General features: G+C 46.6%; 1 protein-coding gene across 1 annotated transcript in view; it reads right to left on the bottom strand.

Moving 5' to 3' along the window:
- Window positions 1–7,573: 7,573 nt before the first annotated feature.
- Window positions 7,574–19,368, bottom strand: part of LOC121568932 (voltage-dependent calcium channel gamma-2 subunit) — a 76,987-nt gene continuing 65,192 nt past the window's right edge. The window contains exons 3-4 of the mRNA XM_041879419.2: window positions 10,485–10,625; window positions 7,574–8,994 (exon numbers count right to left, since the gene is read on the bottom strand). Of these exons, the coding sequence (XP_041735353.2) occupies window positions 8,462–8,994; window positions 10,485–10,625 (674 nt within the window). The 3' untranslated portion in view covers window positions 7,574–8,461. The remainder of the gene's footprint in view (window positions 8,995–10,484; window positions 10,626–19,368) is intronic.

Raw genomic sequence — 19,368 nt, 5'->3', positions numbered from 1 at the left:
GTGAGTACCTGAATAGTTACATGGCAAGCTGTACATATATGGGGATGTATGTATCCTATAAATGCTCTCCACTAATAAAAGCACTCCTGTGCTTCAAGTGAGTAATGGAAATTTGGGCAGGGTAACAGCAGATTATGTCCCTTGTACCATCCACACTGTCATGTTCCTCTGAGAAATGGCCCACTGCTGCAGGCTGATCCAGATGTCCAAGGGGAAGAACACTGCAGTCCAGAGTGCACTAATCAGGATGACGGTATGTCTGTAGAAGATAAGATCCTTGTGTCAGTTTTAGACCATTATTAATTATATGAATTTGAAAGGATACACCAGCATGTCTGTTTTTAAAAGCAAGTTATTTCCTATTCAGCCAGCATTGGCTATACACACTGAGTGGGTCGTGGACTCTACAAGGTTTCGAAAGCGTTCCACAGGGATGCTGGCCCATGTTGACTCCAGTGCTTCCCACACGTGTCAAAAAAGTTGGCTGGATGTCCTTTGGGTGGTGGACCATTCTTGATACACAGGAAAACTGTTGAACATGTAAAAACCCAGCAGCGTTGCAGTTCTTGACGGGGGGCCAGTATGAAAAAAAAAAACATGTATGCACTCACTAACTGTAAGTCGCTCTGGATAAGAGCGTCTGCTAAATGACTTAAACGTAAATGTTGACACAAACTGGTGCGCCTGGCACCTACTACCATACCCTGTTCAAAGGCACTTAAATATTTTGTCTTGCCCATTCATCCTCTGAATGGCACACATACACAATGTCTCAATTGTCTCTAGGCTTAAAAATCCTTCTTTAACCTGTCTCCTCCCCTTCATCTACACTGATTGAAGTGGATTTAACAAGTGACATCAATAAGAGCAGTTGTTCCTAATGTTTTGTACACTCTGTATGTCCTTGTGTTCTACCCATATTTGGCTTCAGTCAGGGCTCACCTAGCTCTGTACAGCAATTAAGCCTTCCACTCTGACTCATCTCAAAAGTGCTTTCACCTCCACTTCAGCAGGTAATGAGGAGGACCCTAAGGGCCTCGCACTCCATTTAGACATCCCTCACATCTCCCGCTAGACACATCTCTGCATAATATTCTGCATCCTTTGCAAAAAATAGGATTTTCAGAAGGATTTTCAAGGTCCTTATTTCCTATCAAATTAAATATGTCCTCTAGTGATTTTTGAACTTTTCCTGTTAAAGTGATATCCCAAGTATAAAGACAGTAAAGTACACACACTAAAGGGTAAACAAATATGTTTGAGCAAAATAGTGTTTTTTTTATAGACAACTGCAAGTTTCAAGGAGGAAGGCATTGATGGGAAGTTTGATTAGAAGTCCATCAGCCTCCCCCTTGCTTTAGGGACAATAGAGGAGCAATAGAGAACAAAAGAGGAAAGGCCCACCCCCCACCTGTGTCATGTCATGACTCACATGGACCACTTATTGAGATGTGCCTTTTGTTAAGTAAATCAGGTGTTAAATGAGGTGAAAACATTCCCTAACGGAAGCATTTCTCATCATTGAGGTCCAAGGAGGGGAAACAAATCCCAAAGAATGTGATATGAACATGATGCATCCCCTGAAAGAAGTGATACAGAGTCCGGGATGACTGTTAGTGAGAAAGACAGAGAGGCAGAGCAGTATGTCATTGTATCTGGAGGGAGAGTCATGGAGATGGCCTGCTGTTATGTAATAATAACCTCCAGAGGCACTGAACCTCACTGTAGCGCAAGCACAGATAAACTCAGTCCAGTCCCAACACCCACAGCGCTCTTATACATAATATCACTTCTTTCTCCAAATCGTCCAGTAACACTGTAAAATACAGAACTAATTACTCCCTGCCTTTCTAATGGAGGTGAGGTCAACTGTTCAGGTAATGGCATCTCTGGAAGAATCTCTCAAGCTGCTCTGAAGTACCTTCTCAGGGCTATTCTACTGTAATTATGTTTCATTTTTGGTGTGTTATGTAACAGAGTGAAGGTTTGTCTCAGATAACCTGGTATGTAATTGTAGTGCCAGTCAGAGCAGTAAGGTTCTTTTCCTGGGCTGGGCTGGGGCATTGGGCCTGGAGCAGTGGAACCTCCAGTCCAGTACAGTGGGGCCCGGGCCCCAGGCCTGAGGCGCAGCAGCTGTTAGTAGTGGACTGGATCCATCTAGCCAGGGAGCATGCTGGGACAGGAGAGAGGAGGGCCAAGCATTGTGTGAGTGTGTGTGTTTGTGCATGCTCGTGTGCCTATGTGTGTGAGGGGTGTCCTGGCCCGGGCCTGGCAGATAGGCTGGCAGAGAGTCAGTGTTGTCTTGCAGGGTGAGGGAACTGACTGCGGGGCTATGGCAGGGAGTCTGACAGCCAGGGAGATAGACCATCAGGGAAGACCTCACGCTCAGGATCAGGGCCCATGGAGAGGATGGGGGTCAGGGTTCTGTGTGTGCTGAAGGAGCCTCTGACTCCCCCCGTCCCTCACCCAGCAGGTAATAGATGGACGATACAGTACAGTAATTCAACATACTGAAACATACCGAGACAGTTGAAGAATGAAAAACATGAAAGCTCATTAGTAGATGGCGGATCACAAATCATACACCTATATATGTGAAAGGCATGTGCAGTTGTAAAATGTCATATTGATTAACTTCTGTTTTCAGTCTCTGTTGGTGCAGTCGAGCCGTCGTGCCACAGAGAAGATCGACCTCCAAGTTTGGCCACGGCTGTTTCCAGTGGAGGAAAAGAAGGAGTTTATGGTGCATTTTAATCTAATGTCTCTTTTCTTTCAACATTTACTGATAGTGGGTCACAAATCATACAATCCATTATGGTGACCAGTAGGATCAATTGTTTAGGTCATTGGGGGAAAATGAGCAGCAGATGCTTGCTTTCTTTGACAAGCTTAGTGACAAACGCAATGTAGACATGATGAGAGACTATTTCACTGCTGCTATTTGATCAATATTGTATTATTATCTTTAAGATATTCACAATCGAATAATAGTGACAGGGGGTACCTTATAAGCCCAGTTTTGACAGAAAGGCAACATTTGATAATAGCCTTCAGACCTTTAGATGACAGCTGTAATGAAAATACCTTAGCCTTGGCCTGAGCATGCCAGAATAGACTGCAGCTCCAATGCACCCCTGCACTGTGGCATCAGTATTCCTAGCCTGTTCCCATGGACACAGTTTTCCTTTCTTCCCCAAGCTTATAGGAGCAGCAGTGCCCTCCCTCCCTGCATGAAGTACTGCCTCTCACCACCAGAGAGCAGGATGGGTAGGATATCAAGGCCCATTTCCTCCACTGCCTTTTTCTAAATCCCTATCATGCTGTCTAGTGGTTCTACTGTTTCTTTATGAGGAACCTGTTTCTTCTCCACTACTGTTTCAAAAGCTTTTGTGAAAGTACAGACTGCGCACTTAACTAGGGTTTTCCCCCTCTGTTTTGAGTATGGTGGTTGTTGTGACAATGTAGCGATTTTGAAATGTGTCATTTTGAACTCAGTGTTCGTTTGTCCTCGTGACATGTCTTGTAGAGGAGCCATGCCTAGCTATCTGTAGCCTCTCAACTCTCCCTGGCCCCAAAATAACCTAGGTGAGCGCAGTCAGCAGCTCTCTGGTCAGCATAAACAAGAGGCCATGTCTTTCTCTCTCTCTCTCTCTCTCTCTCTCTCTCTCTCTCTCTCTCTCTCTCTCACTCACTCACTCACTCACTCACTCCACTCACTCCTCACTCACTCACTCACTCACTCACTCACTCACTCACTCCTCACTCACTCACTCACTCACTCCTCCTCCTCCTCACTCACTCACTCACTCACTCACTCACTCACTCACTCACTCACTCACTCACTCACACACACACACACATACACAGAGCTCATGTGTTTCACACACAAAGCTGTACTGCCACTGTCACCATTTACTGTTGAATATCTCTTCAGCTGAACAGTTTCCAGCCGTGCTCAACCGAGCCCTTCTCTTGCAGTGGCCTTCTCGTTGGGGATAAGAGGTGAGTCTTCAGGTGACGTGCCTGACGGTCCCATAACACGGCTGCTAAAGTCAGAGAAAGGTAATTGTTGGTTTGATGCGAGGTTATGTAACCTTGGAGACTGCTGTACTTAGACACAAAGACAGCCCAGAGAAGAGGATGGTCTCTTAGTATTCCCACCCAGAAGGGGACAGTATATTCCTCCGGCCTCGTCTTCTCACCCTCCCTCCCCCTCTTCACCCTCCCCCCACTTCTCTGATCACACGGCACTGCAGAGAGACACACCAGGCACTTTGATCACAACACCAGGAGAGAGGGAGGGAGAGAGGGAGGGTGAGAGGGATAGAGAGAAAAAGGAATGGAGGGATAGAGGGAGAGGGACCCTGACAGAGGGAGACACTGAGAGACAGAGTGAGAGGCTAATTTCTTGCATGCTAAAATGCAGATATTGACACACAGTAGGAGAGGGGAGAAACAGAAAGGGAGGGTTGAGAGAGAGTCACACACACAATTAGAGTGTGAGGAATCTCTCCCTCCTCTGGCTCCATTTCAGAAATGACACTTTGTAACCTTCAGTGACAGAGCATGGAAACGCAGCCTATGATGTGAGCCGCGTAGCCGGAGCCTTGCTCTCCTCTCACTGCGGTGGGTGCGGCGAGTTTCTACTTTGTGGAACTGGCCTTAGCATTACCGCTGAGCTCTCCTTAACTCTCCATGACGTCACCATGGAATGTCCAACTCTGTTAGGCTGCCAAGAAAGGGCTTGACTCTTCAAGGGCATGTCTAGCAACTCCAGACTTCAACTCCCCACTGTCAGGATGGGGAGAAGGGGATAGAGGGATGGAGAGAGGATGGGGAGAAGGGGATAGAGGGATGGAGAGAGGATGGGGAGAAGGGGATAGAGGGATGGAGAGAGGATGGGGAGAAGGGGATACAGGGATGGAGAAGGGGATAGAGGGATGGAGAGAGGATGGGGAGATGGGGATAGAGGGATGGGGAGAAGGGGATACAGGGATGGAGAGAGGATGGGGAGAAGGGGATAGCGGGATGGAGAGAGGATGGGGATAGAGGGATGGAGAGAGGATGGGGAGAGGGGATAGAGGGATGGAGAGAGGATGGGGAGAAGGGGATAGAGGGATGGGGGGGATGGGGATGGGAGGGGGGAGATGGGGTGAGGGATGGGAGAGAGGATGGAGAGAGAGAGAGAGAGAGAGAGAGAGAGAGAGAGAGAGAGAGAGAGAGAGAGAGAGAGAGAGGAAATAGATTACAAAGTAGAGGAGGGGGCATATGAGCAGGAAGAGGCATGGTGATAGCAAGAACACCAGAAAGCATAAGTCAACAGGGGAAGAGGCATGGTGATAGCAAGAACACCAGAAAGCATAAGTCAACAGGGGGGGTGGGGGAAGGGAGGAGATAGTATGTGAGTGTGTAAGTCACAGCGGGATAGAGAATGAGAGATTGTGCAGGAGAGGCAAATTAAGGACAAGCATGTCAGCCAGACAAGATGGAGGAAGTGAGAGAGGGAGGGACAGAGACAGAGATGAAAGAGAGAGGGGCAACATCCATTCCCAAAACATATTAAAAAATGACATCTGTGTGTGTAGGGCTAGATGTGGCCTTATGGTAATGTCAGTATCTCTCAACTCCTCCTCCTCTCCTCCATTTAGGATTTAATGTAATCCAGCCTTGTAAAATGGCTGCTACTTATGAATTCTGAATAAAAATGCCTATACTGTACATAAAAAGCCCTATTCATTCAGAGTGCTTCGTGGACACATTCTTATACAAATTTATGGAGAGAAGCTTTTGTCAGTGAACTCAGATAATACACTGAATCAAGATCTCAGCACTTTGTCTAATAGAAACAGTTTGGGGTCTTTTTCTTTTCGCCATGAACCTGCTGGCCCCTTAATTTGAATGGAGTTGGAGCCCAAAAAAATCCAGGTGGCTCATTGCTCCCACATTGGACAGAGACCATAATAGGATCCAATTTTTTACATTTACATTGTAGTCATATAGCAGACGCTCTTATCCAGATCAACGTACAGTTAGTGCATTTATCTTAAGATAGCTAGGTGAGATAACCACATATCACAGTCGTAGTAAGTGCATTTTTCCTCAATAAAGAAGTTATCAGCAAAGTTAGTGCTAGTAGTAAAAGACCCCAAACTATTTTTTTGGGGGAGTAAAGACTGAGATGTCTTATTGAAGACACTCTTTGAAGAGGTAGGGTTTCAGACATTTTCAGAAGATGGGCAGGGACTCTGCTGTCCTAGCATCAGGGGGAAGCTGGTTCCACCATTGGGGTGCCAGGACAGAGAAGGGCTTTGACTGGGCTGTGCGGGAGCTGATTCCATACTCTTCATTGGCTCTACTGGAGACCCATTTCATGAGCCATGCTGGACAGAGAGAGACCACTCTATTACTCCCTCTTACTAACAAGTACACAAACACAGCCAGTGGTGCCACAGCCTGAGACCCTTTGTTTCCACTCAGAGGGCTGCTATTATGTGTCTGCCTCACACACACACACACACACACACGTGCAAACACACGTGTGCGCGCATAAACACACACACGTGCATGCTTGCCACACACACACGCTCACCTCATTGCAGAGAAAAACGGGTGCATCAGGTCCTGAAAGTGATGCTTTTAGGGCGGTCGTGTAGAAAGGTGTGGTATATCATTTCTACATGGATAGCTGCAGCTACAGAGTCCTGGTTTTATTGCAAACCTGTGTTCCTTTTTCAGGAATGTCATGTCCTAGAAAGACACCACGCGTTGATGTGTCTTATATGCTGTTTTACCTTTAGAATCATGGTTTCTCCCATATTGTAGCCTAAAGATGGAAACATGCTTGTTAACACAAGTGTTAGTACATGTTAGAGAGTAGAGACACACAGAGAGCCAGTGTTAGAGTGTATCAGAGACATAGAACAGTGGTGTTAAGTGTAAGGATACAGTAGGTTAGAGACACAGAGAAACAGGCTGATTTGTTCTCCCTAGGGTTGGTATTTTATTCATCAGGACTTGATGCATCCAAGTAAAGGATCATTCGGTTTTGGCACCTTTAAAGATTTCATTTTCAATTTGAACAACACATTGAAAATCAAAAGAAACAAAGTCATGACTAAGGCTGTGTGAATTTGAAAAATAAAATACATACATACATATATTTATATAAAGAAATAAACTAAACCATTTTAAAAAAATCAGTTTTTGTTCTGTGTAGATTGTTTGGTTTCTTTCACAAAAGCATAAAATAAAATGAAGTAAATAAAAAAACATAAGAGAAAAAATACACATGAAACATTACTAGTTTAAACGTTAGCGTCATCGCTTTTTTCCCCTTCTAATTATCATTATCCTTTAAAACGTAAGTTTCTCAAGAGCAGATTTGCTGTAATTTTATAGCATGCATTTAATTTCTGAAATTTTGAGTTACTTAGCTTCTCTTGTACTATTTCATATTTAACTTGTTGCTTGCCTTTTACGCAAGTTTTTATTTTTGTGTTTGGCGTCCTCTTCTTTTCCTCCCCCTCTCCTCCTTCCTTCTTGGAGAAGTCGTGTTTGGAGTCTTTTTTTCTTGGTGTGAACTTTGATCCCATTGTTGTTGTTGTTGGTTTCTCTTGAGGGGTTCAACGCTCCCATGACGACCCCCCACCCCCAAAAATGAAAGCGAACAGGGACTCAGAAAAAGGCGAGAAGGTTCTATTAAAATAATATATATTTTTCTACTGTTGACTGTCTGCATCTGTCTCTCGTCATGTTTCAGCAGCTCTGTAGTGTAGTGTACCTACAGTACTTTCTCTCTGGCTTGGTCATCCTTCCAGCAGATCCTAAAAGAGTCTTTTCTCGTGTTACCAACAGCACTTAGTTTAGTTTACTTGTTTGTTTTTTGCTTCAGTAAAGTCTGTATCTCTTGATTATTAACAATAATTTATTTATAAAAGTAATACACATATAGTACCTTTGTTAGAGTTTACAGACTGGGCTAATTCTTACTGAATCCCAAGCTGCAAAAATTCACAGTTTTAATGCAGAAAATGAATAAATATGACAACAAATCAGAGGCATCTGGCAGGTGGTGTGATGGGAAAGTACAGCAGCTTGTTGCACCACCAAAACTGTGGAGCCAAACTGTCAAAACCAAAAGGTTATGATATCATGAATCGAATTTAAATCATAACCCTCCCCTTCAGTGCCCCACCCTCATCACCCGACCCCGCCCAGAAAAATGACTCCGTCTCTAATGACAATCTTCCCCATTCTCCCAGTACTACCATTTACTCCAACGGAACTCAACAAACCCCTTTCGACTCTCTCAACAATGGTAGATGGGAAAATCATGCAGTTGAATGAAACAAAATCATCAATCTCTATAAACATGGAAACTCATCCTGGCCTATGGTATATTAGAGACCTGGGTGGGGGCCTCCCTATCTCCCCTCCCTCGGGCTCTGCTCTCAGAGTTCCCTCATACAGGTGTGGTGCGGCGGTTGGCTGTGCTGGTGTTGGCTGAGTCTTTTTCCTTCTGGATACAATTGTGGACCTGCAGGAAGTTGTGGTCCCTCTCCGAGTTGTAGGTGGCGGTCGGCGTGCCCCCGGGCTTCAGGGTGTCCCTGGGCAGTGTGTACATGGAGATCTCTGTGGAGGGTAACGCGCTGAAGCCCTTGAGGCCCACGGGCGAGGTGTCGCGGGAGTGCGAGGGGTCTGTGGAGCGGGAGGAGGAGCGTGAGCGGCGGCGGTAGCGGTAGCGGTAGGAAGGGATGCGCGTGATGGCCGAGGCCTGGAGGTAGTCGGCAGCCCTGGCCCCGGCCCGGAGCTGCCGATGGCGGTCGATGAACATGTGGGCTGCCAGGACACCCACCATCTCGGCCATGATGAAGGACAGGGCTCCGAAGTAGAAGGACCAGCCGTAGGAGTAGCTGTTCTTCTTCGAGTCACTCTTAGAGGGATCCCCTGCGTTAGCTGATATGTACACGATGATCCCGATGATGTTACTCAGGCCTGAGGGAGTGGGGAGTGTAGGGTTGGGTAGTTGGGGAGTTGGAGGGGCAAGATGAGAGAACAACAGAGGATTATGCAATCAGTTAAGACAGGAAATGTACCTTTTCACATATGCAGTAGTCCTCCATGAACCTGTTCTACAACTGAGTGCATCCATCCACCACAATGAATACGCCATTACCAAGACAAACCTTTTGAGACAAGTGCCACGGATTCACCAAAGGATAATGTACATACATTCCGTACTTCTCATCAACTGTTTTTTAAATATGACTGAATATGACCCAGAAATATGACCCAAGCCAGAGCCTCTGCCCTTACAGTGTTTAAGAATATAGATTGAGATCCTGAGTCAGATCAGTTGGGACAGCACATAACATGCTTTTACCTATGATTCACATAGGGCTCACAATCTATGATAGGGATCATAATCATATACTCATATACACTGAGTGTACAAAACATTAGGAACACCTGCTCTTTCCATGACATAGACTGACCAGGTGGATCCAGGTGAAAGCTATGATCACTTATTGACGTCACTTGTTAAATCCACTTCAATCAGTGTAGATGAAGGGGGGGAGACAGGTTAAAGAAGGATTTTTAAGCCTTGAGACAATTGAGACATGGATTGTGTATGTGTGCCATTCAGAAGGTGAATTGGCAAGACAAAAGATTGAAGTGCCTTTGAACGGGGTATGGTAGTTGACAGACCTGTAGGACGCACTGGGCCAGCATTCCTGTGGAACACTTTCGAAACCTTGTAGAGTCCATGCCCCGTCAAATTGAGGATGTTCTGATGTTTAGGCCTAATGTTTTGTACACTCAGTGTATATATATCTACTTTGACTGTAACGTTTAGTCACAGAGAGAAAGAGAAGTGTGTGACACAGTAGAGCTGGGATGATGGATCATTGGGAAAGTATGTCAGGGACACCATATTTTTAGAATTGAATCCCAATGGGTAGCTCCTAGCCCAGCAACCAGATCAGGAGGAAATAAGTGGATAAAGAGGGAAGAATGGAGTGCGTGACTTGTGGCTGCTACTGAGTGGAGGCTGAGAGCTGACTGAGGAGCTGCAGTACCGGGGATGACCAGCAGCAGAGAGAGACTGCTAGTGCACTGCACCTTACTTTTTTTTTAGTCATTTAGCAGACGCTCTTATCCTAGGTGGATTAGTCAACAGTCTGTTCTTTGCAGGACTTACATCAATCTGTACAACTGTTCTATGTAAGTGTACCATAATAACATTGCATGTTAGTGACTAAAAAGTAGTGACTGAAAACATTTGCATTTGTGTATACTTTCTATCAATGGAACCAACTCATTTGAAGCTCGTCTCCCTAATGTAACCCCTACTATCCCTCTCCACCATAGCAACTGTTTCTCTCTTTCTTTTTTCCCAGTCTTCCTTCCTCTCTTCCTCTACCTGTCCTAGATACCCACCCACTCCTCTCTCTCTTCCCGTCTCTCTTCCTCTCTAGACTCACCTGCAGACACAAAGAAGATGCCTGCACTGAGGATGATGTTGTGGCGTGACTTGTAGAACTCGCTGGCAGCTATACACAGCCCTCCCATGAAGAGCAGGATGACACTGAGGATGGGGAAGATGCTGGAAGCTCGCACCGCACCTGAGAACAGAGAGGACAGGAGAAGAGACAAATAAAAGGGGGGTTATGTAGGGATAGAGAAGGAGAGAGAGATAGATAGGATAAATAAAATCATATATATAGCATGATAGGAGAGGAAGAATGAGAGCGAAAAAGAGGGGAACAGTGAAAAATGAGAGGAGAGGGAGAGAAAGGAGAGAAAGCACATTAGACTCCATCCCAACACCAGCTCCCTATCTGAGCCACATCATAATCAACACTCCATCAGTGCTGTGAAAGTCTCCATCAACACCAGCCAGTGAGTGTATCCCCTCAGTGACCCTCTGTTACCCAACTTTATGTAATCATGCCATCTGACTACACACGACACAACACTCAGTTAGCACACACAGCTCCCCAGATTGTAGCGTTGCATTACGCCGTGTCATGTAGTGCAAATTACATTAACTCCACCAGAGCTCCAGGGGCCTAGCCTGGCATGTATGCTGCAGAGGGATGTGGGGTGATGAGGGGCGTTGCTCTTCAAACCAAGCTCACGTCCTTGGCTGATGACAGCGCTATAACTGAAGGGTTGAGGTACTGATGACAGAGCTATAACTGAAGGGTTGAGGTACTAATGACAGAGCTATAACTGAAGGGTTGAGGTACTAATGACAGAGCTAGAACTGAAGGGTTGAGGTACTGATGACAGCGCTAGAACTGAAGGGTTGAGGTACTGATGACCGAGCTAGAACTGAAGGGTTGAGGTACTGATGACAGCGCTAGAACTGAAGGGTTGAGATACTGATGACAGCGCTAGAACTGAAGGGTTGAGGTACTGATGACAGCGCTAGAACTGAAGGGTTGAGGTACTGATGAGCATTAATGTGTTGACGATGGAACCCACAGGTGAGACTGAATGTCGTGCTGAGGTCTATAGAGCATAGAGGAAATACTTCAACCTCCTCAGGTCACCCTTGCCCATCCTTCCTTCCTTCCTCTCTCACTCCCTCTGTCCTCCCGCTCCTCCTATTCTCTCTCTCTCCTGTTTAACATGCACACAAAAACTTTCATCAGGCTGGTTACATTTTCACTACTTCACCTTGTCTCTCCGCGCGGCTGCCGCCTCAGCACTTTCCCCAGCTTCTCCTCAAAATGCTGACGCCGTCGCCGGGGCTGGGTGGCTGCGCGCTGAACTCCGCGGGGACCCGGGGCTCCTGGCGGCCCATCTGCCTTCCCTGCCTACCTGCTGCCCGCCTCCTTCCCTTCCCCACTCATCCTTCCCCCATGCCGTAACACGCCACATCACACAGCCTCCAATCCCCTCCATGCACGGTAGGGGAGAGGATAGCCACAGTGAGCCCACAGGCACCCAGGGAGAAGGCAGCAGCAGCAGGCCGACAGCTGCAGAGAGAGGAGGACTGGGCCAAGTTGGGGCCATGGCTGGCTGGGTCACCATCACTCACTCACCCTCCACTGGGCCCACAACAGTAACTACAGTAAGACTGGAGACAGGAGTAACTGAGGAGGCCCTGTAGTGTACTGAGGATGGATGTTCATCAAGACTGCATTGATACTGTATGTGGTTGTGGAGTTATGTATTACTAGTAGGAAGTGTATTTTGTGTTTTATGCCATTATTATTTGTAGTGCTGTATCTCGGATCTGTGATATCCATCCATAGCCCTCAAAGATGTTCATGATGTGTCTATATGACTAACTCTGAGCCCTGCATATCCCAGGCCTGCACTTCCCATACAGAGGCATGTAGATAGGACCGCACTCAACATGATTAACGCTGTTTTAATTTCCTCATTCTCTGTCCTCCGTCTCTCTCATCTGTCTTCTTCTGACTGTCTGCCCTCCCTCTCTCACTCATCCCCCAGCATCACATACCTTCTCCTTTGTCTCATTCTTCTCTTCTTTCTCTCTCTTAACTGTCTCTCCGCCTGAGCAAGGGAGGATTTGTGAGGTAGAGAAGTACTCTTTCTTCATCTTCATCTTCATCTCTCTCTCTCTCTCTCTCTCTCTCTCTCTCTCTCTCTCTCTCATATATATATATATATATATATTATATATATATATCTCTCTCTCTCTCTCTCTCTCTCTCTCTCCCCCTTCTTTCTCTCTCTCCATCCCTTCATCCTCCTCCTCTTCCTGTCCTGGGAGCAGAGGGAATAGTGGGGTGTAGAGTTACAGGTGGCGGGGTGATTAAATATTAAGTTGTCCTGGGAGTTGACCCTGCTCGTTTGTCCCCCTTCTCACACCTCCTCCTCCTCCCTCCATCCCTCCAATCTGGCCAGTCACACTACATTACCTGGGAGAGGGCAGAGGGGCTCTTTCTCATCCATCAGCTTCATTTGCACAGACAAAATAGGGATAAAGGGCCAGACAAATTGTATTGATTGTTGACAGAGAGAGTCTGTAATACTGCAGCTCTCAAGGTGACACCAATGTGAAGACAACCTCAGAGAGAGAGAGAAGAGCCGGCTGGGTGGTTGCTGGGTAAGTTTGCCACGTTGAGTAAAAAAACCTGCACATTCGGCTGAGTTGAATAATTTTGCTCTTTGGTATGTTCAGCTATCATTTGGGCCATGTTAAAAAAAACTATGTAATTCTTTATTAAATGCATAGCTACATTTAATGTGCTTTGATTCAAAGATTTAAGAATCACTTATTGAACTGAGAAGCAGCTGGCCACCCAGGCAGAACTCCCTAGATTAAGACCATAGGGGGAAATCTAGAAAACAACTTCAGTATAGACTTTTGATGGGGAGCTTTTCAAGGGCAAGAGTTCCTACTATAGTAGTTTACATTGCTGCAAGAATGGTATCAGTCAGCAACACACTCCAAAGTGCACTGACCTTCACAGTAACCTCCCAGCATGCTGTGTGCCTTCCCTCGGTTCAGGCTGCCGTTTGCTGCGCCAAGTGCCCCTGGGTTTGGCTAAGCACGCTCTACCTCCGAAACGAAGAAAGGCTGGGGTCCCTGCAGATTTCTTACGCCAGAACTCACTCTATTTTACTATAATGTTGAATATGTCAGTGAAGTGTTCGCTTAGTGGATGTATGAAATTCATACAGGTGTTTTTAGGAGGGCTCCTGTTCCTTCGTTCCAGTGAGGGCATGAGTGAAAAGATGGAAATTCTCGGAGGGAGACGGAGAGATAACTATGCCCCAAGGCAGTGTGTTCTGCTCTTCCTGCTCTGAGTACACTCACTGTAACAGCACAACATTCATCTATGAACCAACAAGACACCAACCAACCCTCATACAGTACACTCACTGTAACAGCCCAACACTCATCTATGAACCAACAACACACCGTATGCCGACTGTGATTAGTTATCCTACTGTGGCAGGTACAGTAATATCCCATTATCTGAGCAGGACATTATTCTGACTTTGGGCTGCTGGGAGGTGGCTGTGGGGACTCTCCTGCGTCTCTAAAAGCTGTCAGTCTCCCACTAAAGCTGGAAAACAATGACCCTGTCCAAATGAAAGCTTTGACCTCTCTGCTAATAGCCAGAAACAGCGACGACCTTGGCCGCGTCTTGTGTTTCCGAAGTCCCTCTTGGCGACGCGCCACATGAAAGGCAGAGCGCTAATCGAGGATGCGCTCTGGAGCCCTGTGATTAGCAGCCAGGTCACTGTTTTGATTTGGGTCGAGGTCACCATCACAAAGAGCCTCGCCAGGCCCCCCTTCTGTCTGTGTGGGTCGCCTGGGACCTATTTGGGGAGCAGCATCTCTGCCTCCTCACCTCGTTCCCTCCCTGTGTTCTCGCTCGCCCTCTTTGCACTTTCAGTGTCTAAGAAACAAGCCCAAACCGTTACCAGTCAGGGTGGTTATTAAAGTAGTGACACACAGCAGCCCTATCCTATCCTGTCCTTTATTAGCTCCACTACCACATACCCTCCATCCTGCCTCATTGGATAGACAGAAAGAAGTCCTGCCTGGGATGGATGTGTCCCTGTCCCTGCATGTCATTGCTCCTATTATGATGGGAAAGGAGTAGTGATGACTGATAGTGGCTTGTTAGAGCTGCCCAGCCCTGCTTTGCCGGCAGTCTATGAGTGCCAGTGTGCGTGCCAGGCTGCCCGCAGAGATACAGAGCTACAGAGCTGGCACCTGGGCAGCGACAGTGGCACTCCTGAACACTGACTGACCTCGTTCTTACACACAACTTCACGCAGACTATTGTACACATATGTACAGTGGCTTGCGAAAGTATTCACCCCCCTTGGCATCTTTCCTACTTTGTTGCCTTACAACCTGGAATTAAAATGGATTTTTTGGGGGTTTGTATCATTTGATTTACACAACATGCCTACCACTTTGAAGATGCAAATTTTTTTGTGTGTGTGAAACAAACAAGAAATAAGACAAATAAACAGAACTTGAGCGTGCATAACTATTCACCCGCCAAAGTCAATACTTTGTAGAGCCACCTTTTGCAGCAATTATAGCTGCAAGTCTCTTGGGGTATGTCTCTATAAGCTTGGCACGTCTAGCCACTGGGATTTTTGCCCATTCTTCAAGGCAATACTGCTCCAGCTCCTTCAAGTTGGATGGGTTCCGCTGGTGTACAGCAATATTTAAGTCATACCACAGATTCTCAATTGGATTGAGGTCTGGGCTTTGATTAGGCCATTCCAAGACATTTCAATGTTTCCCCTTAAACCACTCGAGTGTTGCTTTAGCAGTAAGCTTAGGGTCATTGTCCTGCTGGAAGGTGAACCTCCGTCCCAGTCTCAAATCTCTGGAAGACTGAAACAGGTTTCCCTCAAGAATTTCCCAGTATTTAGTGCCATCCATCATTCCTTCAATTCTGACCAGTTTCCCAGTCCCTGCCGATGAAAAACATCCCCACTGCATGATGCTGCCACCACCATGCTTCACTGTGAGGATGGTGTTCTCGGGGTGATGAGAGGTGTTGGGTTTGCACCAGACATAGCGTTTTCCTTGATGGCCAAAAAGCTCAATTTTAGTCTCATCTGACCAGAGTACCTTCTTCCATATGTTTGGGGAGTCTCCCACATGCCTTTTGGCGAACACCAATCTATTTTTTTCTGGCCACTCTTCCGGTAAAGCCCAGCTCTGTGGAGTGTACGGCTTAAAGTGGTCCTATGGACAGATACTCCAATCTCCGCTGTGGAGCTTTGCAAAGGGTTATCTTTGGTCTCTTTGTTGCCTCTCTGATTAATGCCCTCCTTGCCTGGTCCGTGAGTTTTGGTCGGCGGTCCTCTCTTGGCAGGTTTTTAAATAATGGATTTAATGGTGTTCCGTGGGATGGTCAAAGTTTCTGATATTTTTTTATAACCCAACCCTGATCTGTACTTCTCCACAACTTTATCCCTGACTTGTTTGGAGAGCTCCTTGGTCTTCATGGTGCCGCTTTTGGTGGTGCCCCTTGCTTAGTGGTGTTGCAGCCTTTGGGGCCTTTCAGAACAGGTGTATATATACTGAGATCATGTGACACTTAGATTGCACACAGGTGGACATTATTTAACAAATTATGTGACTTCTGAATGTAATTGGTTGCACCGGTCACGACTTCCTCTCGGTCACGACTTTTCATTCTCTCGGTCCCAGCTTTGATGCACCTGTACTGACCTCACCTTCTGGATGATAGCAGGGTGAACAGGCAGTGGCTCGGGTGGTTGATGTCCTTGATGATCTTTTTGGCCTTCCTGTGACATCGGGTGCTGTATGTGTCTTGGAGGGCGGGTAGTTTGCCCCCGGTAATGCGTTCGGCAGACCGCACCACCCTCTGGAGAGCCCTGCGGTTGTGGGCTGTGCAGTTGCCGTACCAGGCGGTGATACAGCCCGACAGGATGCTCTCAATTGTGCATCTGTAAAAGTTTGTGAGGGTTTTTGGTGCTAAGCTGAATTTCTTCAGCCTCCTGAGGTTGAAGATGCTCTGTTGCGCCTTCTTCACCACACTGTCTGCGTGAGTTGACCATTTCAGTTTGTCGGTGATGTGTACACCAAGGAACTTGAAGCTTTCCACCTTCTCCACTGCAGTCCCGTTGATGTGGATAGGGGGGTGCACCCTCTGCTGTTTCCTGAAGTCCACGATCATCTCCTTTGTTTTGTTAATGTTGAGTGAGAGGTTATTTTCCTGGCACCACACTCCCAGAGCCCTCACCTCCTCCCTGTAGGCGGTCTTGTCATTGTTGGTAATCAAGCCCACGACTGTTGTGTCATCTGCAAACTTGATGATTGAGTTGGAGGCGTGCTTGGCCACGCAGTCATGGGTGAACAGGGAGTACAGGAGGGGGCTGAGCACGCACCCTTGTGGGGCCCCAGTGTTGAGGATCAGCGAAGTGGAGATGTTGTTTCCTACCTTCACCACCTGGGGGCTGCCTGTCAGGAAGTCCAGGACCCAGTTGCACAGGGCGGGGATCAGACCCAGGGCCTCGAGCTTAATGATGAGCTTGGAGGGTACTATGGTGTTGAATGCTGAGCTATAGTCAATGAACAGCATTCTTACACAGGTATTCCTCTTGTCCAGATGGGATAGGGCAGTGTGCAGTGTGATGGCGATTGCATCGTCTGTGGCTCTATTGGGGCGGTATGCAAATTGGAGTCGGTCTAGGGTGACAGGTAAGGTAGAGGTGATATGATCCTTGACTAGTCTCTCAAAGCACTTCATGATGACAGAGGTGAGTGCTACAGGGCGATAGTCATTTAGTTCAGTTACCTTTGCTTTCTTGGGTACAGGAACAATGGTGGCCATCTTGAAGCATGTGGGAACAGCAGACTGGGAAAGGGAGAGATTGAATATGTCCGTAAACACACCAGCCAGCTAGTCTGCGCATGCTCTGAGGACGCCGCTAGGGATGCTGTCTGGGCCGGCAGCCTTGCGGGGGTTAACATGCTTAAATGTCTTAATCACGTCGGCCATGGAGAAGGAGAGGCCACAGTCCTTGGTAGTGGGCCTCGTCAGTGGTACTGTGTTATCCTCAAAGCGGGCGAAGAAGGTGTTTAGCTTGTCTGGAAGCGAGACGTCGGTGTCGGCGACGTGGCTGGTTTTCCATTTGTAGTCCGTGATTGTCTGTAGACCCTGCCACATACGTCTCGTGTCTGAGCCGTTGAATTGCGACTCCACTTTGTCTCTATACTGATGTTTTTCCAGTTTAATTGCCTTGCGGAGTGAGTAGCTACACTGTTTGTATTCTGCCATATTCCCAGTCACCTTGCCATGGTTGAATGCGGTGGTTCGCGCTTTCAGATTTGCGCGAATGCTGCCATCTATCCACGGTTTCTGGTTAGGGATTGTTTCATGTGAGATGAGTGTAGCTCGGTGGAGCTACCTGTACTTTGTATTGCCGGGGTATATTTTCCCTGTGTGCCTGTATTTGTTCCAGTGCGCCTATTTTGCTAATTTTGTACATTCAGCATAACTCCATCAAGGGAAATATAGTATTCTTTCTAACAAAGATATCTACATATATTTCAGGATGATGTGTATCTCTGGAAATAATTTGAAGTCATGGAAACATTACAGTTTTGAAAACATAGCTTGTCCAAAAAAAGTGGTCTATTGGCACAATTTGAGCCTAGGACAGGGGTAAGTTAAGCCGCCTACAAATGGCTGTACTGAATTAAATATGACCACTACCCTTTTAAAACCATGTCTGGCATTATTTCCCAAACACAATTAAACACAATCGCTTTTTTGTCTTTTCATCATTTTAAGCCTTTGTTACCTCATATCCCAGTGATAATGCCTTGCATCACACCTGGAAAGAAAACACTTGCATTTGCTCAACTTGCCATTGGCTCAACAATTGTCTCAACTTATCTTCTTAAATATTTGGTCAAATTATACATTTTGTGTATGGTGTTCTAGAATCAAGGGTGGCTCAACTTACCTATTTGTCTCAACTTACCCCACTGTCCCTTACTAACACTACCCAACACAGCTCCAGAGTGACTCATAATACTGTACCAACATTACCCAACACAGCTCCAGAGTGACTCATAATACTGTACCAACACTACCCAACACAGCTCAGTGACTCATAATAATGTACCAACATTACCCAACACAGCTCAGAGTGACTCATAATAATGTACCAACATTACACAACACAGCTCCAGAGTGACTCATAATACTGTCCCAACACTACCCAACACAGCGCAGAGTGACTCATAATACTGTCCCAACACTACCCAACACAGCTCAGAGTGACGCATAATACTGTACCAACACTACCCAACACAGCTCCAGAGTGACTCATAATACTGTACCAACACTACCCAACACAGCTCCAGAGTGACTCATAATACTGTACCAACACTACCCAACACAGCTCAGAGTGACTCATAATACTGTACCAACATTACCCAACACAGCTCAGTGACTCATAATACTGTACCAACACTACCCAACACAGCTCCAGAGTGACTCATAATACTGCAGAGTGACGCATAATACTGTACCAACACTACCCAACACAGCTCCAGAGTGACTCATAATACTGTACCAACACTACCCAACACAGCTCCAGAGTGACTCATAATACTGTGCCAACACTACCCAACACAGCTCCAGAGTGACTCATAATACTGTACCAACACTACCCAACACAGCTCAGTGACTCATAATACTGTACCAACACTACCCAACACAGCTCCAGAGTGACTCATAATACTGTACCAACACTACCAACACAGCTCCAGAGTGACTCATAATACTGTACCAACACTACCCAACACAGCTCCAGAGTGACGCATAATACTGTACCAACACTACCCAACACAGCTCCAGAGTGACACAT

This window comes from Coregonus clupeaformis, unplaced genomic scaffold (assembly GCF_020615455.1).
Source record: "Coregonus clupeaformis isolate EN_2021a unplaced genomic scaffold, ASM2061545v1 scaf0549, whole genome shotgun sequence".
NCBI classification, from domain to species: domain Eukaryota; kingdom Metazoa; phylum Chordata; class Actinopteri; order Salmoniformes; family Salmonidae; genus Coregonus; species Coregonus clupeaformis.
This window is presented reverse-complemented; position numbering and strand designations above follow the sequence as displayed.